Here is a 23,209-nt window from a genome sequence, read left to right on the forward strand (position 1 = left end):
TAATACATTTTCTCTAACGGTAACAATAAACATTGCTTGTAAATTATTATCGTCACATCTATTTTCTACGTGCATCTATCAAGGAAATAAAAGTGTACCTTGAAACACAGCAGTAAAAATTATCTATGTCACACTTACTGTAAGAGACCTGGGAATCAAGACTATTACATCGTATGCAGATTGTTATCCAGTATTTAAATATGTGGAAAAGGTAGTCCAGCCCAAAAGGACAAATTTACTGTAATCGTATACCAGCAATTACAGGTGGTGCGCTTCTTGTTGTTTATATATATATATATATATAATATATTACGTCAGTGAAGATCACAAAAAGTGATAAAAATACTGGCACAGCACTAGAAGATCAAAACAGAAAGGTTTATTAAGTCCAACATGTAGACAGCCTGACGTTTGGGTGAACAGTGCTCCAGATGGATTAAAAAGTATATAGAGCACGATTCTCGTTGCAGAGAGGGTAGCCGCCATATTCACAAGTGCCTCTATTTGCACATGTAATCGCTGCTCAAAAAGCACCCCGCTGTAATATGGTAGCACGTTATAAATAATACTCCCTTAAAATCTTCCACTAGCAGATCTAATAAACTGTGCTAAAGGAGGGACGATACACACAAAAAGGAAATACATATACTTCTAAATGGAAAAGCAGTTAATAGCATAGAGAAGACAACAATCGATCCATAACATAACTATTTATATACAGGTGCTATTATTTGCAAAGCGCCAACATACTCCGCAGTGCAGTACTGTAGGGGGTACAGAGTGATGTAGATTACATAAACAGAATGCCATATAAGTGAGGACAAACATGCACAAACAGATACAGAAAGTAATGAGGCCCTGCTCATGAGAGCTTCCACGCTACAGGTGGAAATGGCTGTCGCTTGGCATATATTCAAAATATAGGGGTGGGCCTCCGGTGACAAGAAGCAAGATGCTGTTGAGGAATCACTGTTTAGACGCCTGACGCACGTATCGCCAAGGATGGAGTGGTCCCAACTCCCACTACTATTATCATAGGTGCATCTGTTTTATGGAACCAATGTAGTGATTATGACAAAAAAAATAATATTTCACTTAATATTTATTCATTTTTCCGTGAGGGGGTTATGGGTTCAGAAAATAAAAAGTAGTATGGGGAGGGGGGGATTTGTGGGGTACATAATGAAGAGGTCAGGTTTAGTAAATACAATTAGTTACCGGGTGTTTTCATTTCAGCATGCATTTGTAGTCTTTATTTATGTTAATGTTAGGCTTGATATGTATATCTATAAGTCTCAAATAATGTTTGTGTGTGTATGTCAGCTGGACAGCTCATTGGCCTGCGGGCCAGGCAGGGAGGAGCCGGGCAGGAGGAGAGAACACACGCACACTCTCCTCACTCCGTGACCACGTGCGCCTCTGACCAACACCACACACACACACACACACACACAATCCCCTCCCGGTGCCCGTCACTCTCCCCCGTCAGCTGGACCGCAGCTCAACTTCCGCGTGGCGGGTGGGGGCTCCGGCCGTAACCGGGGGGCAGGTGAGCAGGTTCCCCGCGCAGTGCAGCCTCCAGCACAGCAGGAGGGCTGTGGTGGTGTGTTTGGGGTGGGTGGCGCCGGGGGAGAGTATGCTCGCGCTGGGGCGGGCGCGTGTCTCTTGCGCGGCGCCATTTCTCGCCCCTGCACAAATTTGTGAGTCATGAAGTGTCTGAGCGGGGGAGATTGTCCGGCCCAGCCTGCCACTCTTGCCCCCCCGCCAACTTCCCGAACCCGCCTCCTGCCCCAGCCAGATGCCACGGGGATATCAGTGCCAGGAGGGGAACCGTCTGCCGCCAGGAACCACCACCCGGTCAAGGTAAGTCACCCACCGTCTCCCACCCACGCACCCACCGACTGACGCACACACACACACACTGACTGACTCACACACCCACCGACTGACGCACACACACAACGACTGACGCACACACCCACCGACTGACGCACACACCCACCGACTGACACACACACATCCACCGACTGCCGCGCAAACCCACCTACCGCCTGACGCGCACACACACCCACCGAGTGACACGCGCACACACCCACCGACTGACGCGTGCACACACCCACCGACTGACGCGCGCACACACCCACCGACTGACGCGCGCGCACACACCCACCGACTGACGCGCGCACACACACACCGACTGACGCGCACACACACACACCGACTGATTGACACACACACTGACTGACACGCACACACTGACTGACTGACGCGCACACACTGACTGACTGACGCGCACACACCCACTGACTGACGCGCACACACCCACTGACTGACGCGCACACACCCACTGACTGACGCGCACACACCCACTGACTGACGCGCACACACCCACTGACTGACACGCGCACACCCACTGACTGACGCGCGCACACCCACCGACTGACGCGTGCACACACCCACCGACTGACGCGTGCACACACCCACCGACTGACGCGCACACACACCAACTGACGCGCACAGACACACACTCTGACTGACGCGCACACACACACACCGACTGACACACACACACTCACTGACGCGCACACACACACTGACTGACGTGCACACACACACACTGACTGATGCACACACACACACTGACTGACGCGCACATACACACCCACCGACTGGCGCACACACCCACCCACCGACTGACGCACACACACACCGACTAACGCACACACACCCACCGACTGACGCGCACACACACCCACCGACTGACGCGCACACACACCCACCGACTGACGCGCACACACACCCACCGACTGACGCGCACACACACCCACCGACTGACGCGCGCACACACACCCACCGACTGACGCGCACACACCCACACTGACTGACTCACACACCCACCGACTGACGCACACACACAACGACTGACGCACACACCCACCGACTGACGCACACACCCACCGACTGACACATACACCCACCGACTGCCGCGCACACCCACCTACCGACTGACGCGCACACACACCCACCGAGTGACACGCGCACACACACACCGACTGACGCGCACACACACCCACCGACTGACGCGCACACACACCCACCGACTGACGCGCGCACACACACACCGACTGACGCGCGCACACACACACCGACTGACGCGCGCACACACACACCGACTGATTGACACACACACACTGACTGACACGCACACACTGACTGACGCGCACACACAGACTGACTGACGCGCACACACCCACTGACTGACGCACACACACCCACTGACTGACGCGCACACACCCACTGACTGACGCGCACACACCCACTGACTGACGCGCACACACCCACTGACTGACGCGCACACACCCACTGACTGACGCGCACACACCCACTGACTGACGCGCACACACCCACTGACTGACGCGCACACACCCACTGACTGACGCGCGCACACCCACTGACTGACGCGCGCACACCCACTGACTGACGCGCGCACACCCACTGACTGACGCACGCACACCCACTGACTGACGCGCACACACACACCGACTGACACGTGCACACACCCACCGACTGACGCGCACACACACCGACTGACGCGCACACACACACACACTGACTGACGCGCGCACACACACACCGACTGACGCTCACACACACACACTCACTGACGCGCACACACACACACACTGACTGACGTGCACACACACACACTGACTGACGCGCACGCACACTGACTGACGCACACACACACACTGACTGATGCACACACACACACACTGACTGACGCACACACACACACACACACACACACACACACTGACTGACGCACACACACACACACATACTGACTGACGCACACACACACACACTGACTGACGCACACACACACACACACTGACTGACGCACACACGCACACACACACCGACTGACGCGCACACACACACACACCGACTGACGCGCACACACCCACCGACTGACGCGCGCGCACACACACCCACCGACTGACGCGCGCACACACATACACCGACTGACGTGCGCACACACACCCACCGACTGACGCGCACACACACCCACCGACTGACGCGCACACACACCCACCAACTGACGCGCACACACACCCACCAACTGACGCGCACACACACACACACCGACTGACGCTCACACACACACACACTGACTGACGCGCGCACACACACACCGACTGACGCTCACACACACACACTCACTGACGCGCACACACACACACACACTGACTGACGTGCACACACACACACTGACTGACGCGCACGCACACTGACTGACGCACACACACACACTGACTGATGCACACACACACACTGACTGACGCACACACACACACACACACACCCACCGACTGACACGCACACACACACACCGACTGATTGACACACACACTGACTGACATGCACACACTGACTGACGCACACACACACACACACTGACTGACGCACACACACACACACACTGACTTATGCACACACACACACACTGACTGACGCATACACACACACTGACTGACGCACACACACACTGGCACTGGCACTGACACACACACACACACACACACACACACACTGACTGACGCGCGCACACACACACACACACACTGACTGACGCGCACAAACACACTGCATGAAGCTGTAAAGGAGGGGGGAACGGAGCTGGAAAGGGGTCGGGGGACCGGACTGGTAAATGGGGGGAGGGGGTTGGAGCTGGATTGATAGGCATGGGGGACAAACAGAGAGGGGGGAGACCGGGGAAGAGAGAGAGGGCAGAGGGAGAGGGGGAGACATGGAAAAAGAGAGAGGAGAGCAGGAACATTACATCCCGGGCAACGCCGGGTCTCTCAGCTAGTCTTATTTATTTTCTAAAGAATCTGTTGGGAAGAGCGTTACCCTTTCTCTTGGTATGTGAGCTCACATCTTTTTAATTATTATTATTTGGGGGGGGGGGGGGGGGGCTTTGGATCTTGGAGGTCTGTTAGTGGGCTGTACCCCCACATTTGGTCCTTTGTTTCTCACCCTTTCTGTTGGAGGGGATCAGTGGGCTCAGTAGTTAGGAGGGGGAGGAATTCCTGAGTTTCTGCAATACTGGAACCATGGTTGCCATGTTTGGTTGAATTTAGGGAGTGTGTCATTCACTAGGGCTGTTCAATTTTCCATCGGACATGAAAACCAGATACTTTCCCTTATTTGTGTCAGTGGCGGAATCATAGACTTTTCCCAGTGGGATGCTATTCCCAATCTGGTGGCTGTGGCCACACGGGAGAGTCATTTATTCTCTGCTGTTTAATTCTGGGACTGGTCTGAAGAGCAGGAATGTCCACGGATCCAGTGTACCGAGGCATTTAATATCTTCTGCGCCCATGTACCGGGTGTTGCCCGATTATAAGGCAAGGTTTTCTTCAATAAACTTACGTTGAAAAGTACATACTCGCCTTATATTCAGGCCCCGCCAACTTTGCGAGCCAATCCGCAGTCGGATGTATGAGGCTAAAACAGAAGCTCCACCTTGTGGGCTGAAGCAGCCATGTCACACCGAGAGACAGAGACACACAGAGACACTCAGACACAGAGACACACAAATTGAGAGACAGACACAGAGACACGCAGAAACAGAGAGACAAACACAGAGACAAAGAGACAGACATACACGCATAAACCGAGAGACATACACAAAGACACGCATAAACAGAGAGACAGACACAAAGACACACAGAGACAGACACAGCGACAGACACAGCGACAGAGACACACAGAGACAGAGACACAGACAGACATACACGCATAAACCGAGAGACATACACAAAGACACGCATAAACAGAGAGACAGACACAAAGACACACAGAAACAGAGAGACAGACACAAAGACAGACAAAGACAGACAGAGACAGACGCAGAGACACACAGAAACAGAGAGACAGACACAAAGACACACAGACACAGACACAGAGAGAAAGAAACACAGAGACAGAGACACACAGAGACAGAGAGACAGACACACAGAAACACAGACACAGAGAGAAAGAAACACAGAGACAGAGAGACAGACAGACACGCAGAAACAGAGAGACAGACACAAAGACACGCAGAAACAGAGAGACAGACACAAAGACACACAGACACAGAGACACACAGAGACATGTAGAAACAGAGAGACAGACACAGAGGCACACAGAGACAGAGAGACAGACACGTAGAAACAGAGAGACAGACAGAGAGACACAGAGACATACAGTAGAAAGAGACAGACACAGAGAGAGACAGAAACAGAGACATGTAGAAACAGAGAGACAGACACAGCGACAGAGAAACAGACACAGAGACACGCATAAACAGAGAGACAGACACAGAGGCACACAGAGACAGACACACACAGAGACAGAGAGACAGACACGCAGAAATAGAGAGACACAGAGACATACAGTAGACAGAGACAGACACAGAGACATGTAGAAACAGAGAGACAGGCACAGCGACAGAGAAACAGACACAGAGACACGCATAAACAGAGAGATAGACACTGAGACAGAAATAGAGAAACAGAGAGAGAGAAACACAGAATGTGTGTATGTGTACTGAAATTAGGGGGGGTCGCCTTATATTCAAGGTTGCCCTATGAATCGGGCAAATACGGTATTTACTTTTTGCCACAGCATGGGTGATTTTGGGGCAGCCCCACCACATATGCAGGAACGTAGAGTTGGAAGAAAAAGGGAAGTGACGCGGCGATCACAGCTCCTCCAATCAGCCACACGCATTATAAAAAATAAAAAACTTTATTGAATTGGCAACGTGAACATCATAGGCAAAACACTCTGACGCGTTTCGTCCGGTTACAGACTTTATCTTTGTCTTTTATAAAGTCTGTAACCGGACGAAACGCGTCAGAGTGTTCTGCCTATGATGTTCACGTTGCCAATTCAATAAAGTTTTTTATTTTTTCTAATGCGTGTGGCTGATTGGAGGAGCTGTGATCGCCGCGTCACTTCCCTTTTTCTTCCAACTCTGCTTCCTACACACGGCTGGAGCACGCCAACATCACCACGCAGCTGGAAACCGAGCTGCATCACCATCAGCTACACACGCAGGTCACGCAGCTACCCGTGAGTACTGACCGCTGATTTCTTCAACCGTGGGACACAGGGTGTAGGTGAGGTATACTATCGGCATTTATGGACTTACCTTTGGGCGTTTCCTAGGACGTGCCCATCTGTACTTCTACCGTTATTGCCCCCCACCCTGTATTAGTCTGTATACGGATGAAAGTTTCATTTATTCATATGTGATGATGTGATGTCTTCCTCCCAGACCACTATGAACTGATATATCAACAGCCTTGGTCTTAGTAGCCCCAGGTATACAAGGGGGTCATTCCCCAATACTTCTCTATGCAGGAACGTAGTTTGTTCTCCACATCATTTGGCACAGAGTGAGGAGAATCCCGGGTACATTTGTGCTAATTTTGTTGGCGTTAGGTACCATCTATATAATACTTTATAGCCATTTACTTTAATTCAGGGTCACATTGATCCCTTTGGAATTGCTTCTAGGATATCGTCCCACTCCTCAGGATCTAATTCTGAGCCCAAGTCTTCCTCCCATTCTGACATACATTTTAGTTTTGTTGTGGCCCCTATGTCTAGAAATGTTTTGTACAAAGACGAGATGAAACCCTTTCGGTATAATGTGCATAGACATATGTCCTCAAATTGGGTCAGAGTTTCGTCAGGTTTTATTGGAGTTATAGAAGTACATTCACATAGACCTTTTTAACTTCTGTATAATGTCATTTTGGCGCACTAATAAAGTTGTATTCAAGTGCATATTACAGAATCTTCTATTGCTTCTCAATTTGACTTTATATCCAGGATAATTGCAACCATACCAGACTTTGAAGGGATTTATTCAGTGCAGTATGTTTTGTTTCTCAATTTGTTTCCCATAAAGTAGTGTGGATTGGTCTCCCGAAGGTTAGCAAAATGTACTCTAAAGCTCAGGGTGTTCCCAGCGGTTACGGAGATATATACGTGGCGGTATACCCCAGGCATTATATACACAATATGGCCGATTTTCCATTGCTGACCCAGTGGCCATATTGCTTTCCCAGTCCGCAGCTCTAGGAGACCTCCCAGGAAATGTTAAAAATACAAGAAACTGAATTGTGTCCTTTGAGTAGCTTTCATTTAGCAAAAATAAGACAACTAGCAAAAAGACACAATGATATGATGTTTAGATGAAAGGGACTACTTACCTTCAGCACAAGTCTCAAGTGGATGAACTCAGTGGATGAACCGCTGCTGTTTGATGAGCCGAAGCTGCACAGAAAGGAGAAAAGGTAAGTCAAATTGTGTGAGGCAGCAATCATGTTAAAAAACAGATAGTGAATCCCTGTGTTTCTCCCATTGGGACAGCAATGGGAAATAAATATAGTATAGTGCAAATTAAATCTGTAGGACAAAGGAGACTTTTGGTTACATCCTTTGAACAAATAATGCCAAGCCTGCTAACCAACGTCAATGTAAGTCTCAATAGCAGGTCCCTATGCTAAATGCATACAAATGTTCTGTGAAATATACCCTGAAGGGGACACCGCAAGCCACCATAGCTCACAGACAGCCAATCAGCTATACGAGCCGACAGACGCCTGTGCGCATGCGTATTCCAGGTCCTGAGCGAGGGACGACAACGGAAGGCTTAGCCAATCTACTTGAAAGCAAGGGAAGCCACTGCAGCACACGGACAGGAGTCAGCTCCTAGAAAACGGCTGAGGCAGACACCTCACACCAGAGGGACAGACGAGGGAAGGCTGAACCAACCGGACGGAGCTGATGCTAGAAAACTATTCACAAATGCCAATGTGTTTTAGCTGTTTGTGAGTGTATCTTATCTTTTATTCATCTATTGTTATTACATTTTATTATGCTATGTCTCTTTTTCCTCTACTTTTTTAAAGACATCGTTGTGGATAGTGTGGAGAAGTCTCTTCCTAGTGTGAACTAGTCACATGTAAGTGTAACATATGGTAAATAGACCCTGTGTATATAATACACCATTGTTTTTTGTTTCAGTTTTATTTTTGGTCCTTTCTCCTCTGCTCATATAATGGGGATGACGACTTGAATCCACGCGCTGGAGGACTTTCTTCTTTCTAACACAGTACAAGTGTACTTAATGGAATTATTCTCTTCAAGTATCAATATCAATCTCACCTTCAAACTTCCATTCAGGCCCTTAGCTGAACCGCAGGATTGTCCCAGCTTTACCACCTGTAGAACACTAGGATTTTCCAATTGCCCAGGGCACAAGCCACGGCAGAAAGGCAAACGAGACAAGTTTGCAGTTCATAACGTGATGTTGCAGGCAACCATTTGTTCCCCTTTAATACCAGGACAGTGGTAAATAATGTGAGATTTAATGATAAGGCACAAGGTAAATTTGGATATGGGTCAGAAATTACCGGTGTTCATTACTTTTTGGATGAGGGGGTTTACACACTTTCCCAGCTGCACTCACTGACTAGAGGGATTAGGGAACACCGCCCATACCAAAGGCTGCCAACAGAAATGTTGGGGCCCAAGACAAATGAAAGGAGAATCCCCCGCACCCCCCCCCCCCCCTGCTGAGAAGGGGAGGACAAGATATGGGCCTGGGGGGGGGAAGGAAATAAGGTCCTGGAGAGATTAGTCATGGACCTGGGGGAGGGGGGTAGTTATGGGCCTGGAAAAGGGGAGGAGAAAAGGGGGATAGAGAGGGGTGAGAGAAAGAGAGAGGTGGGAGAGGGATTGAGAGAGAGGGGGAAGAGAGGAGAGGGGAGAGAGGTGAGAGAGGTGAGAGAGAGAGAGAGAGAGAGAGAGAGAGAGAGGTGAGAGAGAGAGAGGTGAGAGAGGTGAGAGAGGTGAGAGAGGTGAGAGAGAGAGAGAGGTGAGAGAGAGAGATGAGAGAGAGAGAGGTGAGAGAGAGAGAGAGGTGAGAGAGAGAGAGGTGAGAGAGAGAGAGGTGAGAGAGAGAGAGGTGAGAGAGAGGTGAGAGAGAGGTGAGAGAGAGAGAGGTGAGAGAGAGAGAGGTGAGAGAGAGAGAGGTGAGAGAGAGAGAGGTGAGAGAGAGAGAGAGAGAGAGAGAGAGAGAGAGAGAGAGAGAGAGAGGAGAGAGAGAGAGAGAGAGAGGTGAGAGAGAGAGCGAGAGAGAGAGAGAGAGAGAGAGGTGAGAGAGAGAGAGAGAGGTGAGAGAGAGATAGAGAGGGAGAGGGAGAGAAAGGGGGAAGAGAGAAAAGGGGGAGATAAAAAAGGGAGAGAGAGAAAAGGGGGGAGAGAGAAAAGGGGGGGAGAGAGAAAAGGGGGGGAGAGAGAAAAGGGGAGAGAGAGAAGGGGGTAGAGAGGTGGAGGAGAGAGGGGAGAGAGAAGGGGGTAGAGAGAGCGGGATAGGGGGAGATAGAGAGAGGGGAGATAGAGAGAGAAGGGGGAGAGAGAGGGGGCGAAGGAGTGGGTGAGAGAGAGGAGAGAGAGAGGAGAGAGAGAAGTGAGAGAGGTGAGAGAGGTGAGAGAGAGGTGAGAGGGGGTGAGAGAGGTGAGAGGGAGAGAGAGAGGGAGAGAAAAGGGGAATAGAGATAAAGGGGAGATAAAAAAGGGGGAGAGAGAAAAGGGGGGAGAGAGAACAGGGGAGAGAGAAAAGGGAGTGGAAAGGTGGAGGAGAGAGGGGAGAGAGAAGGGGGTAGAGAGAGGGGGAACAGAGAGCAGGATAGGGGGAGATAGAGAGAGGGGGATAGAGAGAGAAAAAGGAGAGATAGCAAAGGGGAGAGAGAAAAGGGTGGGAGAGAAAATGGGGAGAAAGAAGGGGGTAGAGAGGTGGAGGAGAGAGGGGGAAGAGAGAGCGGGATAGGGGGGAGATAGAGAGAGGTGGGAGAGGGGGGGGGGTGAGAGAGGGAAGAAAGGGGGGTGAGGAGAAAGAGAGGAGGGAGGGAGAGAGGTGGGAGAGAGGGGGAGAGAGAGAAGGGAGAGAGAGAGTCTATTAGTGTAGACTTTCAGTCACATGTTTTTTTATGTGCTTTATATATTTATTTATATTTCTCTTGCTATTATCTGGAGTTGCTGCTGTCAGTGTATGTATGTTTTTTAAATGTTAGTGTAATCTACTGTATCTAATTAAAATCGTTCCTATTTTTCTAGACTGACTTTTGATCCATTTTTTGTTTATTTTCTAATTAATATTTAGGTTTATCGGAGTGCTACATTAGGGATCATGTTAGTCTTTTGTGTGTTCAAGTATATATACTTTTAGAGATATGCGTTGTCTAGCCCAGGGGGGCTCAACTCCTGTCCTCAAACCCCCCCCCCCCCCCCCCCAACAGGTCACGTTTTCAGGATATTCCAGCTTCAGCACAGGTGGCTCACCAAGTCCCTGCTTCAGCACAGGTGGCTCACCAAGTCCCTGCTACAGCACAGGTGGCTCACCAGGTCCCTGCTACAGCACAGGTGGCTCAATCAGATTGAGCCACCTGTGCTGAAACTGGGATATCCTGAAAGCCTAGCCTGCCGGGGGGAGGGGGTGCTGAGGACTGGCGCTGGGCACCCATGCTTGTCCTGATACCACTGAGGCAAGGCCATTGCCCCTAATTGCTTGCTGTGCTTAAATAAAACAAAGTCTAAGTTGAGAGGAACGCCTGCACACTGCGCTATTTCCTGCAGGATTTCCCAGTACAAGTAAAACTGCAGGATGATTTCACAATGAGGCACATGATCAGGATCGAAAAAGGCGTCTCCAAACAAACGGGGTCAATTACTAATTGCACCTTCAACTTAACCATGATTCATCTTGATGCAAGACCTGACCTTATCATGGATGAAAGTAATAACATGATAAAGGATGTCTGGGGTAAATATACATGGCAGTAAAAGAGAAACCTGTAACAGACTGGTAGGGAAAGTATACAGAAATGGAAGTCCACCTGCTCATCCACTAGGGCAGCGCTACGTAAACTTTTTCAGCTGCGGCCCCCTTCCTGGGAGCCGCAGCGTTCGCGCCCCCTCCCCCGAAGGCACGGCTTCAAATTATGTTGCGGGTCACGTGACCCCACCGCATCATTTCATGCGCGTTGCCATGGCGACGCGTGGCGTGACATGACCCTGCGGCGTCATTTGACGCCTCCCCGCCATGCAGTAGACCCGGCTGCCAGTAGGTAAGCGAGGTTACAGAGGCCTCACGCCTCCCCCGGCATTAAATTAAATGCCTGGGGGAAGTGCGCAGGGCCCCTGTAACAGCCCGCGCCCCCCCCTGCAAATTCTCCCGCCTCCCAGTTTGCGCACCGCTGCACTAGGGTATTTGTTATAGTAGCAACACCAGAAAAGACGTGTTTCTCTCCAGAGAAAGAGGGAAACTGGAGAACCCAGCTAGTTGTGTGCACTCTCTAGATACCTGGTAGTAGGGAAACTCAGAAAGACTACAAGGGCACTCAAGGGTATGCTGAAAGTATCAAAACAGATTTCTTGTACATGTAACCCTCCGCGCCCGTCTCCCTATGGAGTCTACATTGATGTACTTGTGTATTCAACATCCCCACAGATTGATCTTGTCTCAGGGGGCTGTTTGTAGACAGCTGGGCAATGGAAAAGATGGGTACCAGGAGTTTTTATAATACAATTTCAATCTTTATTCCTGTTCCCAGGCTAGGGAACATTGCAGTCACAGTTACAATAAGATTGACATGGTTGTACCTTATTTCATCCACACCGCTATCACTCTGGATACAGTTCTTCCCTGGGTGCCCACTCTTAACACTCATGGGAGGTGCATTCGTTTGCTACTGTTCTGACTTCATCCTTTTGATCCCTTTTTGCAGGGGGGCCCTGCTGAGATCCTGACCTGTTTTGTATATGTGACTATTAATCTCCAACCCTCTTGTGGAAGTGCCACTTCCTCAGGGGTACTGAATACTATAAATGGGGATCCGCTTGTTGGGCTGATCCCCTCGCATTCTGGGGTTCTCTCTGCTTTGCCTGCGGTGGCATGCCTGCATTCCCTCTCTGTGACATGCTTTTTTTCTTATGGCCATACTATAGGATTATAACTGAAACACAATAAAATGGGGGCCTGATCTATACTATACTTGTGGGAACATATCCCTTACCTCTACTCCTCGAGGCTCCTCTCCTCCTCCCATGCTGGGACTTCCCTCCAGAACATTCTCTCTTCTCTTATAACATTTCTCTTGAAGGGGTCCAGGTCACATAACCTGATGATCAATGGTCTCGACATTCACTCTACACACGTCTGAGGCTATGATATTCTTTTGTGCTATCGTCTGGGTGTTCTCTCTGATGTTGGTTTTTCTTTTTAAGTGATTTTAATATGGTGTATTAAGTTGTGGACAATAAATTCATTTTGATACTTTCAGCATACCCTTGAGTGCCCTTGTAGTCTGTGGGAGTTTCCCTACCTAGTCTGTTAGATTTCTCTTTTACTGACATTCTTGCTATTGCTCCCCTAGGTGCACCCCATGTCTATTTCATTTTGGTTGGGTATTAGTATTTAATTTGGGGTTTTGTGCAGTCTCCCTTCCCTTTGCCTATAAATATACAGTATATGGACAACATTAACAAAAATAAAGTAAATATGGGATAACATCTCTTCTGTATCACATTCACTAGATATCAAGAACACAGGAGGCAAAACTTAAACTATCAAATTCTTGTACACTCAAAAACAAAAGTTATGTGGAATCAAGCTTAATTGTTCTCAATGGAAAACCTAAAACTGTAGAAATTATCAAATAAGGTTTGGAGATTAAAAGCAGTATTGCACAGAAATTCCCACTGAAATCACTTAGGGGCCGTATTTTGTTAGATAAAACATTAATGAATTACCCCATAAAACTGAAAAACAAAAATAGAACTTGCACTCACTTAAAGCAGCAGAACACTTGTTTAAATTACAGGATTGAAGCAGAGGGTCTCAGGAGCTTGTAATGATGCTCGTCTCAAGCAGGAAACGGACCCGCAGTGCTCAGGTAGGAATATGAAAGAACCTGTGAGGGAGAGCTGAGGGAGAGAGTCCTGATAAGAGTAGTGAGTCGTAAGCTGAAGGTCAGGGCTGGCAGCAGAGTGGTGAAGTCGGTGAGAATGCAGAGGTCGAGGCAGGCGGAAGACAGGGGTGGTCGAGGTACGTAACTGGGTCTGGTAATGAGGAAGAGACTCCAGAGAGACGTTAGCTCCTGGACCTTGTCTTCCGCCACGGGACTTCCAGATATGGAGGTGGACGATGAAAGAGTAGAAGAAACTGCCGAAATAGTGTGAGACGGTGGAATAGCACCTGGAAACAAGTAAATTGGGTCATTGAATGCTTGATGCGGTGGTAACCCCTCGGTTTGCTTCTTGTTGAAAACTTCCCCCAAATCCTGGTGTGCAAGGGTAAGGCTATCGGGGAGAGATATAGACCAGCGGTGCGCAAACTGTGGGGCGCGACCCCCAGGGGGGGCGCGACACTGCCGACGGGGGGCGCTGGGTTTACAGAGGCCCCGCGCGCTTCCCGAAGGCACTTAAATTAAGTGCCGGGGGAGCTGCAGGGCCTCTGTAAACCTAACTTACCGTGGCTCCGGCGGCTTCCTCCCAGTGTCGCCATGGCAACGCGGCATCAAAATGACGCTGCGAGGTCATGTGACGTCACGTTGCTATGGCAACGTGACGTCATTACGCCGGAGCGCGGGTAAGTTGGGGTTGGGAGGGGGGCGCGGGAGTGAGGGGACAGCCGGCAGGGGGGCGCAGGGAAAAAAGTTTGCGCCCCCCTGATATAGACGACAGTGGTAAGTCAGAGCTGGGATGAGGTACAGAAAAGAAAGTCCCATGACATCGCTGGCCCCAGGTGGTCACTTGCCCCGTTAACCAGTTGACAGTAGGGTGGTGAGCATGCGATGTTCACTACCAGGGGAAGGGACTCCTGAATGATGGTACCGGGTCCTAGGGGTGTTCCGTCGATCGCTGCAATCTCTAACGGAATCACCAAAGAGCAAAGGGAAATTGCGTGCTATTTGGCGAACGAAAGATCAAGGAAGTTACCGGCTGCTCCGGAATCCATGAAGGCCTGAGTATAGACTGAGGTCGAACCCCATTAGAGGGAAACCGGTAGAAGAATCCGGGAAGGCACAGAGGGAGGAGGGATGGTAGCGATGTCCAGCGAATGTTCTTCCACCTTCACTGTGGAGTCGTTCGTCGGGAAGAGCAAACATGTGAAGACAGAAGAACATATATTCTGATAGTGCAATATTGTTATAATAAACATTTGTGAGTATTCTACACATCGATTTAAAGATAAAGCCATCAGTTTATTATAACAATATTGCACTATCAGAATATATGTTCTTCTGTCTTCACATGTTTGCGCTTCCCGACGAACGACTCCACATCTATCATACAAGGGATTGAAAAAGCAATCCCACATTGGGTTACAGCTGCATTCATCAAACGTGTTTGTATTTTGTATCACTGTTAATCATTATTGCACTTTTTATTGCACTTTGATAATTAGAGCACCACCACTGATAAGTTCCTTTTTTCACTTCCACCTTCACTGGACACAGGCATTTTCCCGGCCCCATGACGATCGGGCAGTCACGGATCTGGTGGTCCTGGGACCCACAATACAGGCAAAATCACATGGTACGCCTCCTCCTTCTCTCCTATTCTGACAGTCTGGTAGTACCCAGCTGCATAGGCTTGACATCTAGAGGAGACGGAGAAACTAAATTTGGGGCCAACCGAGTCGTCGGGCTCCTAACAGCACAGGACTTCTCAGACAGGCATTCCTGCATTCTGAGATCGATCTGTATGCCAAGAGTAAAAAACTCCTCAATGTCCTTAGGGAGGTCCCGACCGGCTAGCTCATCTTTTAAGTGCTCCGAGAGTCCATGCCAAAAGGCCGCTACATGAGCTTCATTATTCCATCCAGTCTCAGCCGCAAGGGTACAAAATTCAATGGCGTATTGCCATACCGAGCGAGTTCCCTGGCGAATCCGCAGGAGTGAAGCTGAAGCAGAAGATACACGTCCAGGAGCGTCAAACAACAATTTGAACGTACGGATGAAAGCAGGGGAGTCGGTGATCAGGGGCGATTCCCCCTCACAGAGTGGGGAGGCCCAAGCCAGTGCCTCGTCAGTGAGAAGAGAAATTATGTAGGCCGCTCGGACTTGGTGCGTCGTGAACATGGACGGTTGGAGCATTGATAAAGGAATCCTCTGCATGCCATAGGGTCCCCCCCATACCGTAGAGGAGTCAGGATCCGAGGTTCTCTGATCACAGGAGATAACGGAAGCGGTATTGGAACCGCATCTGCAGCCTTCAATACTTGGGGAATCTTGAGCAACGCCTTGCCCTGCACAATCAACAACTGGCACAGGTGTGAAGCGGTGCAGGACTTAGTTACCCACTTTGGCACCCATCGTTGCTCAAGATCCCCCCCAAGTATTGTCCTTGCAGGGTAACGGCTCGTCCTACCTCAGCTGGGTCCATGTTTGGGCTGAGCAAAATGTAACGATGCTCGTCTCAAGCAGGAAACGGAACCACAGGGCTGAAGTAGGAATATGAAAGACCTGAGCCGAGGGACAGAGTCCTGATAGAGTAGCGAGTCGTAAGCCGATGGTCAGGGCTGGCAGCAGAGTTGCATAGTCGGTGAGGTAGGCGGAAGACAGGGGTGGTCGAAGTACCTAGCAGGAAGACAAAAAGGTAAGTGCGTTGCATGTACTCAGCATGAACTGAAACTTTGCTCGGCAACTTCCTGCTTGCAGGGCTTTCCTTTTAAAGGAAGCTGCCAGGAGCAAAAATGGAGGATCCTGACACAGAGTACAAGCTAGAGCAAAATCCCGGTCCAGACTCAGAAAACCCGGGACGGATTTTGCAAAACCTCATAGAGAAGAACTCTGTTCCTTTCTGGTCATCATCATCCGGGGAATTACCGGTTTGCACATGCGCACACGCCAAAAATCGCTGGTTCCACGTTTCGGCGGGCCCTTAGGACAGAACCCGCCGCATGCCCGGGGTCCTCCTATATCTGCCATCACAGTCTCCATGGGTAATGAATTCCACATTTTAATTGCCCTTACTGTAAAGAATCCTTTCCTTTGTTGCTGGTGAAATCTCCTTTCCTCCAACCTTAAGGGATGACCCAGAGTCCTTTGTACTGCCCCTAGGATGAATAGTTATTTTGAAAGCTCCTTGTACTGTCCCTGAATATATTTGTATATAGTTATCATATCCCCTCTCAGACACCTCTTTTCTAATGTAAATCTAATTTAGCTAGCCTGCCCTCATAAGTTAGATTGCCCATCTCCTTTATTAATGTAGTGGCTCTTCTCTGCACTCTCTCTCTAGTTCCATAATATCTTTTCTAAGGAGTGGTGCCCAAAATTGTACTCCATATTCAAGGTGTGGTTTTACTAATGCTTTATAAAAGGGGCATAATTATGTTTACATCCCTTCCATCCATTGCCTGTTTAATGCAAGATAAGATCTTGTTTGCCTTCGCAGCAACTGCATGACTTTGAGCACTATTGCTAAGCCTGCTGTCCACAAACACTCCTAAATCCTTCTCCATCAAGGATTCTCCTAAATTATACCCATTTAATTTGTAAATTGCCAGTTTATTCCTGTTTCCCAAATGCATAACCTTACATGTATCTGTATTAACCCTCATCTGCCATTTACCTGCTCAAGTTTCCAGTCTCTCCAAGTGCTTCTGGAGAAAAATTACATCCTGCTCTGATTCTACTACCTTACACAATTTAGTATCATCAGCAAAGATGGAGACTTTGCTCTCCATGCCAACCTCAAGGTCATTAATAAACAAGTTAAAAAGCAGGGGTCCCAGTACCGATCCCTAAGTTACTCCACTCACAACTTTAGCCCAACCTGAAAAAGTGCCATTTATGACAACTCTCTGTCTATCATTCAATTAGTTTTCAATCCAGGTGCATATATTATTACTGAGTCCAATTTGCTTTATTTTGTACACTAACCTCGTGTGGAACCGTATCAAAAGCCTTTGCAAAATCTAAGTAGACCACATCAACAACATTACCCTGGTCTAAATTCCTACTTACCTCCTCATAGAAACAAATATGGTTAGTTTGGCACAATAAATAATTTGGCATTGGAAATAAAAAAAATTTCCATTAGCTATTCCTGAATATTATCCTGTATAAAACCTTCAAGTAGTTTCCCCACTATTGAAGTCAGGCTTACACGTCTGTAATTCCCCGGTTGTGATCTAGCTCAATATACTGTAGGCCCTTTTTCAATATAGGCACCACATCTGCTTTACTTGTGGTACTGAGCCTGTGGAAATGGAGTCCTTGAATATTAAATGTAATGTTTTGACTATTACTGAACTTAACTCTTGGATATATGCCATCGGAGCCAGGTGCCTTATTTACTTTAATGTTATCAAGCCGCCTATGAACTTCTTCCTCAGTTAACCAATTGTTGGTTATATAGAGGTTGTGGCTTCCTCCTGCGGCACTACTATTGAAATGGATTCTTCCCCGGTAAACACAGAGGCAAAGAATTTGTTTAATGCCTCTGCTTTTTCCTTATCTCCAATAATCAGCCTGCCCATCCCAGAAACGACTTGTTACTGTAACGCTGACCCTTATTTTTCACTATTTGCAGAGCATTTCTAACAGTACATTAAAAATGCGGAAGCTCTATAAATGGAGAGGTGCGTGCTCATTTGCATGTCCCTACCCAGAATCCCTGGCTGCAATGGAAGCATTCCTGGATCTTCTCTTGCCTCTCCCATCGTACTTTTAGTGTCTCTTCTGCTAACACCTCCTCCTCCTATATCGATCTCTCCGTGGGGGTACCCCAGGGCTCTGTCCTGGGACCTCTTCTCTTTTCTCTCTACACACTTTCTCTAGGTGACCTAATCACATCTCTTGGGTTTAAATATCACCTCTATGCTGACGACACACAAATTTACTTTTCAACCTCTGACCTTAAACCTGCTGTACAGACCAAAGTTTCTGAATGTCTCGCTGCGATATCATCCTGGATGGCCATCCGCCGACTTAAACTTAACATGGCAAAAACAGAGCTCCTCATACTTCCTCCCAAACCTGGCCCTACTACCTCCTTCCACATTACTGTTGGAAGTACCATCATTCACCCAGTAGCCCAAACATGCTGCCTAGGGGTCACACTCGACTCCTCTCTCACATTCAAAACGTATCTAAAACCTGTTGCTTTCCCCCTCAACAATATCACAAAGATATGCCCCTCCCTCTGTTGCTCGATTGCTAAAACTCTGACTCAGGCTCTCATTCTCTTCCATCTCGATTACTATAACCTGCTGCTGTCCGGCCTTCCTGCCTCTCACCTGTCTCCCCTACAATCTATCCTAAATGTGGCTGCCAGAATCACTCTACTCTTTCCTAAATCTGTCTCAGCGTCTCCCTTGCTGAAATCACTCTCCTGGCTTCCTATCAAATCCCGCATCATCACTCAATTCTCCTCCTCACTTTTAAAGCTTTACACTCCTGCCCCTCCCTACATCTCAGCCCTAATTTCTCGCTGTGCACCATCCTGACTCCTGCGTTCTGCTCAAGGATGCCTTCTCTCTACCCCCTTTGTATCTAAAGCCCTCTCATGCCTTAAACCTTTCTCACTGACTGCCCCGCACCTCTGGAATGCCCTTCCCCTCAATACCCGACTAGCACCCTCTCTATCCACCTTTAAGACCCACCTTAAGACACACTTGCTTAAAGAAGCAAATGAGTAGCACCGTGGCTAATACTATACACATGATACATCAAGCTTGGCCCCCTGCAGATGCACTTACCAGAATGACCTCCTACTGTTTCTGTTCGTTCTCCCTACCTACCAATTAGACTGTAAGCTTCTCGGAGCAGGGATTCCTCTTCCTTAATGTTACTTTTATGTCTGAAGCACTTATTCCCTTGATCTGTTATTTGTAACTTATATGATTGTCACGTGTATTACTACTGTGAAGCGCTATGTACATTAATAGCGCTATATAAATAAAGACATACATACATGCTAAGAGATCATGGGGAAAGACAGGGTTGTAGACATGTGAATGTGCTCACAAGTGGTATTTTTATTTCCTATAAAATGGAGACCAAATTAAATTATTATTACAGAGTGCTGTGAAGTTCAAAAGGAGTTATAGATTTTCCATAATCTTCAAAGTACAATTTAAAAAAATGATCAGGACACCAGTTTAAAGCAAAGGCATTTTCAGCAGTCAGATATTTTGTATCTAATCCATTTTACACCATATTATTTTTACATATGGATACTATTTTAGGATCAATTTATCCTACAATCATTTATTCCATAACCTTTAAGAATGGATTTAAATGGATTGAATTATCCTGCCCAAAGTTTTACTTCGCCTAAATTTGTTCAGCTCTTAGTAATGTATTGAAAGGTGCCTTTGTCGTCCATCACCCCGATCCTTATCTATCTGACCACTTTAGAAGCAACTCCCAGAATGCTCAGCTTGCTCAGAACAGTGCTTAGGCTCCAGTGGAATCTAGGGGAACTGGGTCTATTACTTCATTGATCTTGTGACAGACTTGTAAGACTTGTTTGACATGATCTCCTCTCAACAATGTTACCTTGGATCCTGGAGGTTATATACGTACAAGAGAAGTCATCATTCTTTTGTGGTTTCAAAAATCCCCTGCTAAGGCCGCGCTTATAGTCCCAGCGACGTCGCGTCAAAACAAGTGTATTGAATCCGTCGTCTGCGCCTATAGTAGGAGCGACGCGACGGAGTGACGGATTGGTCATGATCGCTGGACGTCAATGAAAATTGATTTTTCAGCGACCGCAGCGTGACGTCAGTGACCACGTGAGCGGTTCAGCCAATGAGGGCGAACCGCTCACGGCCACGCCCCACATTCGCTGTCTCGTCTCTAACACTATAAGCAAACATCGCTGCTACAACAGCGACGGATGACGTCACGCCGTCGCCAGGACTATAAGCTCGGCCTAAGTCAGGCTAACAGTTCCATCATTTCCCGCCTCAACTCTGTGAAATGGGGAGTACATCTGCCTTCCTCAAGTCTTCGGTCACAAAATATTGAGTAAAGAAGGACTTATCCTTTAAATAGTAACCATTTTTTTTAACGTATTTGACTTATTGAGTCCAATCACTAGGAACCCGTCCTCAGTTGCAGAAAAATTTAACTTTTTAACCCCAATAATGCCACGGGAAGATGATGCTGCAGCTTTCTATTGGGTGTCCCAGCAGCTCTCTTCATTTTTTTTCACCATTCACCAGATGCAATGAAGCCTTACATTTCTCTGAAACCAGGGGGGGGGGTACCCGGAGCTCAGAGTACCGTGGTTCAGCACCCCGGGGACTGAAACTCCCCCGCACCCATTACTGCTTTAACCAGTTCATTGCCTCCGGCTGGGAAAGACAGACTGTTGAGTGTTTCAACAGTGACTTTTTTTTAAAAACCTGTTTTACCACAACACTGCCAGAGAAGGATACTCAGCGTTGTGTGCTGCAGGCCTCTTTAGAGATGGGACATTTTTCTTTGATAAATTCAAATGCACTGTTTTTGCTCCAGTTTTTCTATAGTTTTGGAGGCAGGGGATTACATAACCCCTGACATGCTTAACTCTTTCGCTGACACAGGGGCAAGCAATGTATTGCAGTGACAAATAGGTTCAACATTAAAGCTGCAGTTCAAGCAATATCCTATATGTGTTTTTTTGTTTTTTTAAATAATTCAGTTCTGTACTATGAGAAAATACTTGAGGCATTTAAAAAAAATAATAAAAAAAAAATTAAGACATTTTTAATGTTCCTAATGTAGGAAGCATTTTTGTTTCAATAGAAACCATTTTCAAAGTCACAGCCCCTTCCCCTTCTGATAGGCTCTGGCTCTTGAGCCCCGCCATCTCTCTAGCAGTGCACCAATTGTATTTAGTAACTGCCCAGTTACAGGATATTGCTGTACTACATTGCCCACAATGCTGTGCAAGAACTGAATTAAATAACACGGAGCAAGCGATCGATTACAGGAGAACGGATCAATCTGCAATTTAGCTAATCACTTGTCAGTGTGCAGATTGTATTGATGCACATATTGAATCGAAAAAATTAAAAATACCTTTTTAAAAAACGGAAGCTTGAACTGCAGCTTTAAGTGGTAAGCACGGTGTTCTCCGAGTTGAACCGCGTTAATTTAAGCTCTGGGGATCCCCTGCGTCCCCAGGTAATTACTCGGAAGGTGCCCCAGTACCATCCCCTGCTGGGGAAACAAAAATGGAGGTTTCAATCAGATGACATCAGGTGCCATAGGAAACTTTAGAACCAGGAAGTACCGGCAATACCTCAAAGCTGGAATTAACATGGTTCCGCTCCGGAGACCCCCTGCTTCCTAACTGGTAACAAAATTGAATGAATCCTTTAAAACTGGGTGACTAAAACCTTTTTTTTTTTAAGGCATCTGTAAATATTTGTAAATAAATAATAATAAAGTTAGTTTGTTCATCTAGTGAGCTGAAGGGTGGGAGGGTTTGAGTACCTCTAGCTACCCCCTTTTGTGTGATGTGTAATGTGCTGTGCAGGAATTTGCACAAGCAAAGCCCCCTCTCTCCTTATCTTTTTTGGCACAAGTAGTCCCTCTATAAAATGAAAGTAGTAACATACCCTGATAATATATGCTACCTAACATGCTTACTTAACAGTGGCCATTTTAAAATACGGATGAGGACATTTTTGTAGGAAAATATGGCAGAGATTAACCAAGCTCTGATAAAGGCTATTGCAGATCAATCCAGGGTATACCAATCAATGGCAGGAAACACCAGATCAAGCTGATACCCCTTATCAGAACTTTGTGAATACTTCCAGCTACAGCATCACTGACAAAAGGTGAACTCAACAATGGTAACCTCTAAACGGTTACTAGTATGGTTAGCGTGTACTGGGCCCCACTATGTGTTGTCATGGGATCGTGACATCATGGAGAGTATATAATGGGAGGGGAAAGTTTGAGAAGGTTAGGTTCCAGGAGGTCAAGAGTAGAGGCGCCTTGGAGTGAGTGGATAATTAATGTTTATAAAGTAATAGCACCGACCAGGTCCCCCTGTTTATTAAGTTGTAGGTAGGGACAGTACCCTAGAAGTCAGGGTCTCAAGAAGAAGATTAAGGCCGTGTTCAGGGTGG

At 47.7% G+C, this 23,209-nt stretch overlaps 1 protein-coding gene across 6 annotated transcripts in view; it reads right to left on the reverse strand.

The window, feature by feature from the left end:
- ALPK1 (alpha kinase 1) overlaps positions 1 to 23,209 on the reverse strand; it is a 144,185-nt gene that overhangs the window by 119,272 nt on the left and 1,704 nt on the right. For 5 of the 6 annotated variants that reach the window (XR_012804162.1, XM_075617102.1, XM_075617110.1 and 2 more), the window contains one exon: positions 8,274 to 8,337. Coding sequence is in view for 1 of the 6 variants with exons in the window: in XM_075617090.1 (XP_075473205.1) it covers positions 8,274 to 8,337 (64 nt within the window). In the remaining 5 variants the exon portion in view is untranslated. Of the gene's footprint in view, positions 1 to 8,273; positions 8,338 to 22,148; positions 22,290 to 23,209 lie in introns of all 6 variants that reach the window. The other variant, XM_075617127.1, reaches the window with a different exon arrangement.

The sequence above is a fragment of the Ascaphus truei genome, chromosome 1 (assembly GCF_040206685.1).
Source record: "Ascaphus truei isolate aAscTru1 chromosome 1, aAscTru1.hap1, whole genome shotgun sequence".
Classification (NCBI taxonomy): Eukaryota; Metazoa; Chordata; class Amphibia; order Anura; family Ascaphidae; genus Ascaphus; species Ascaphus truei.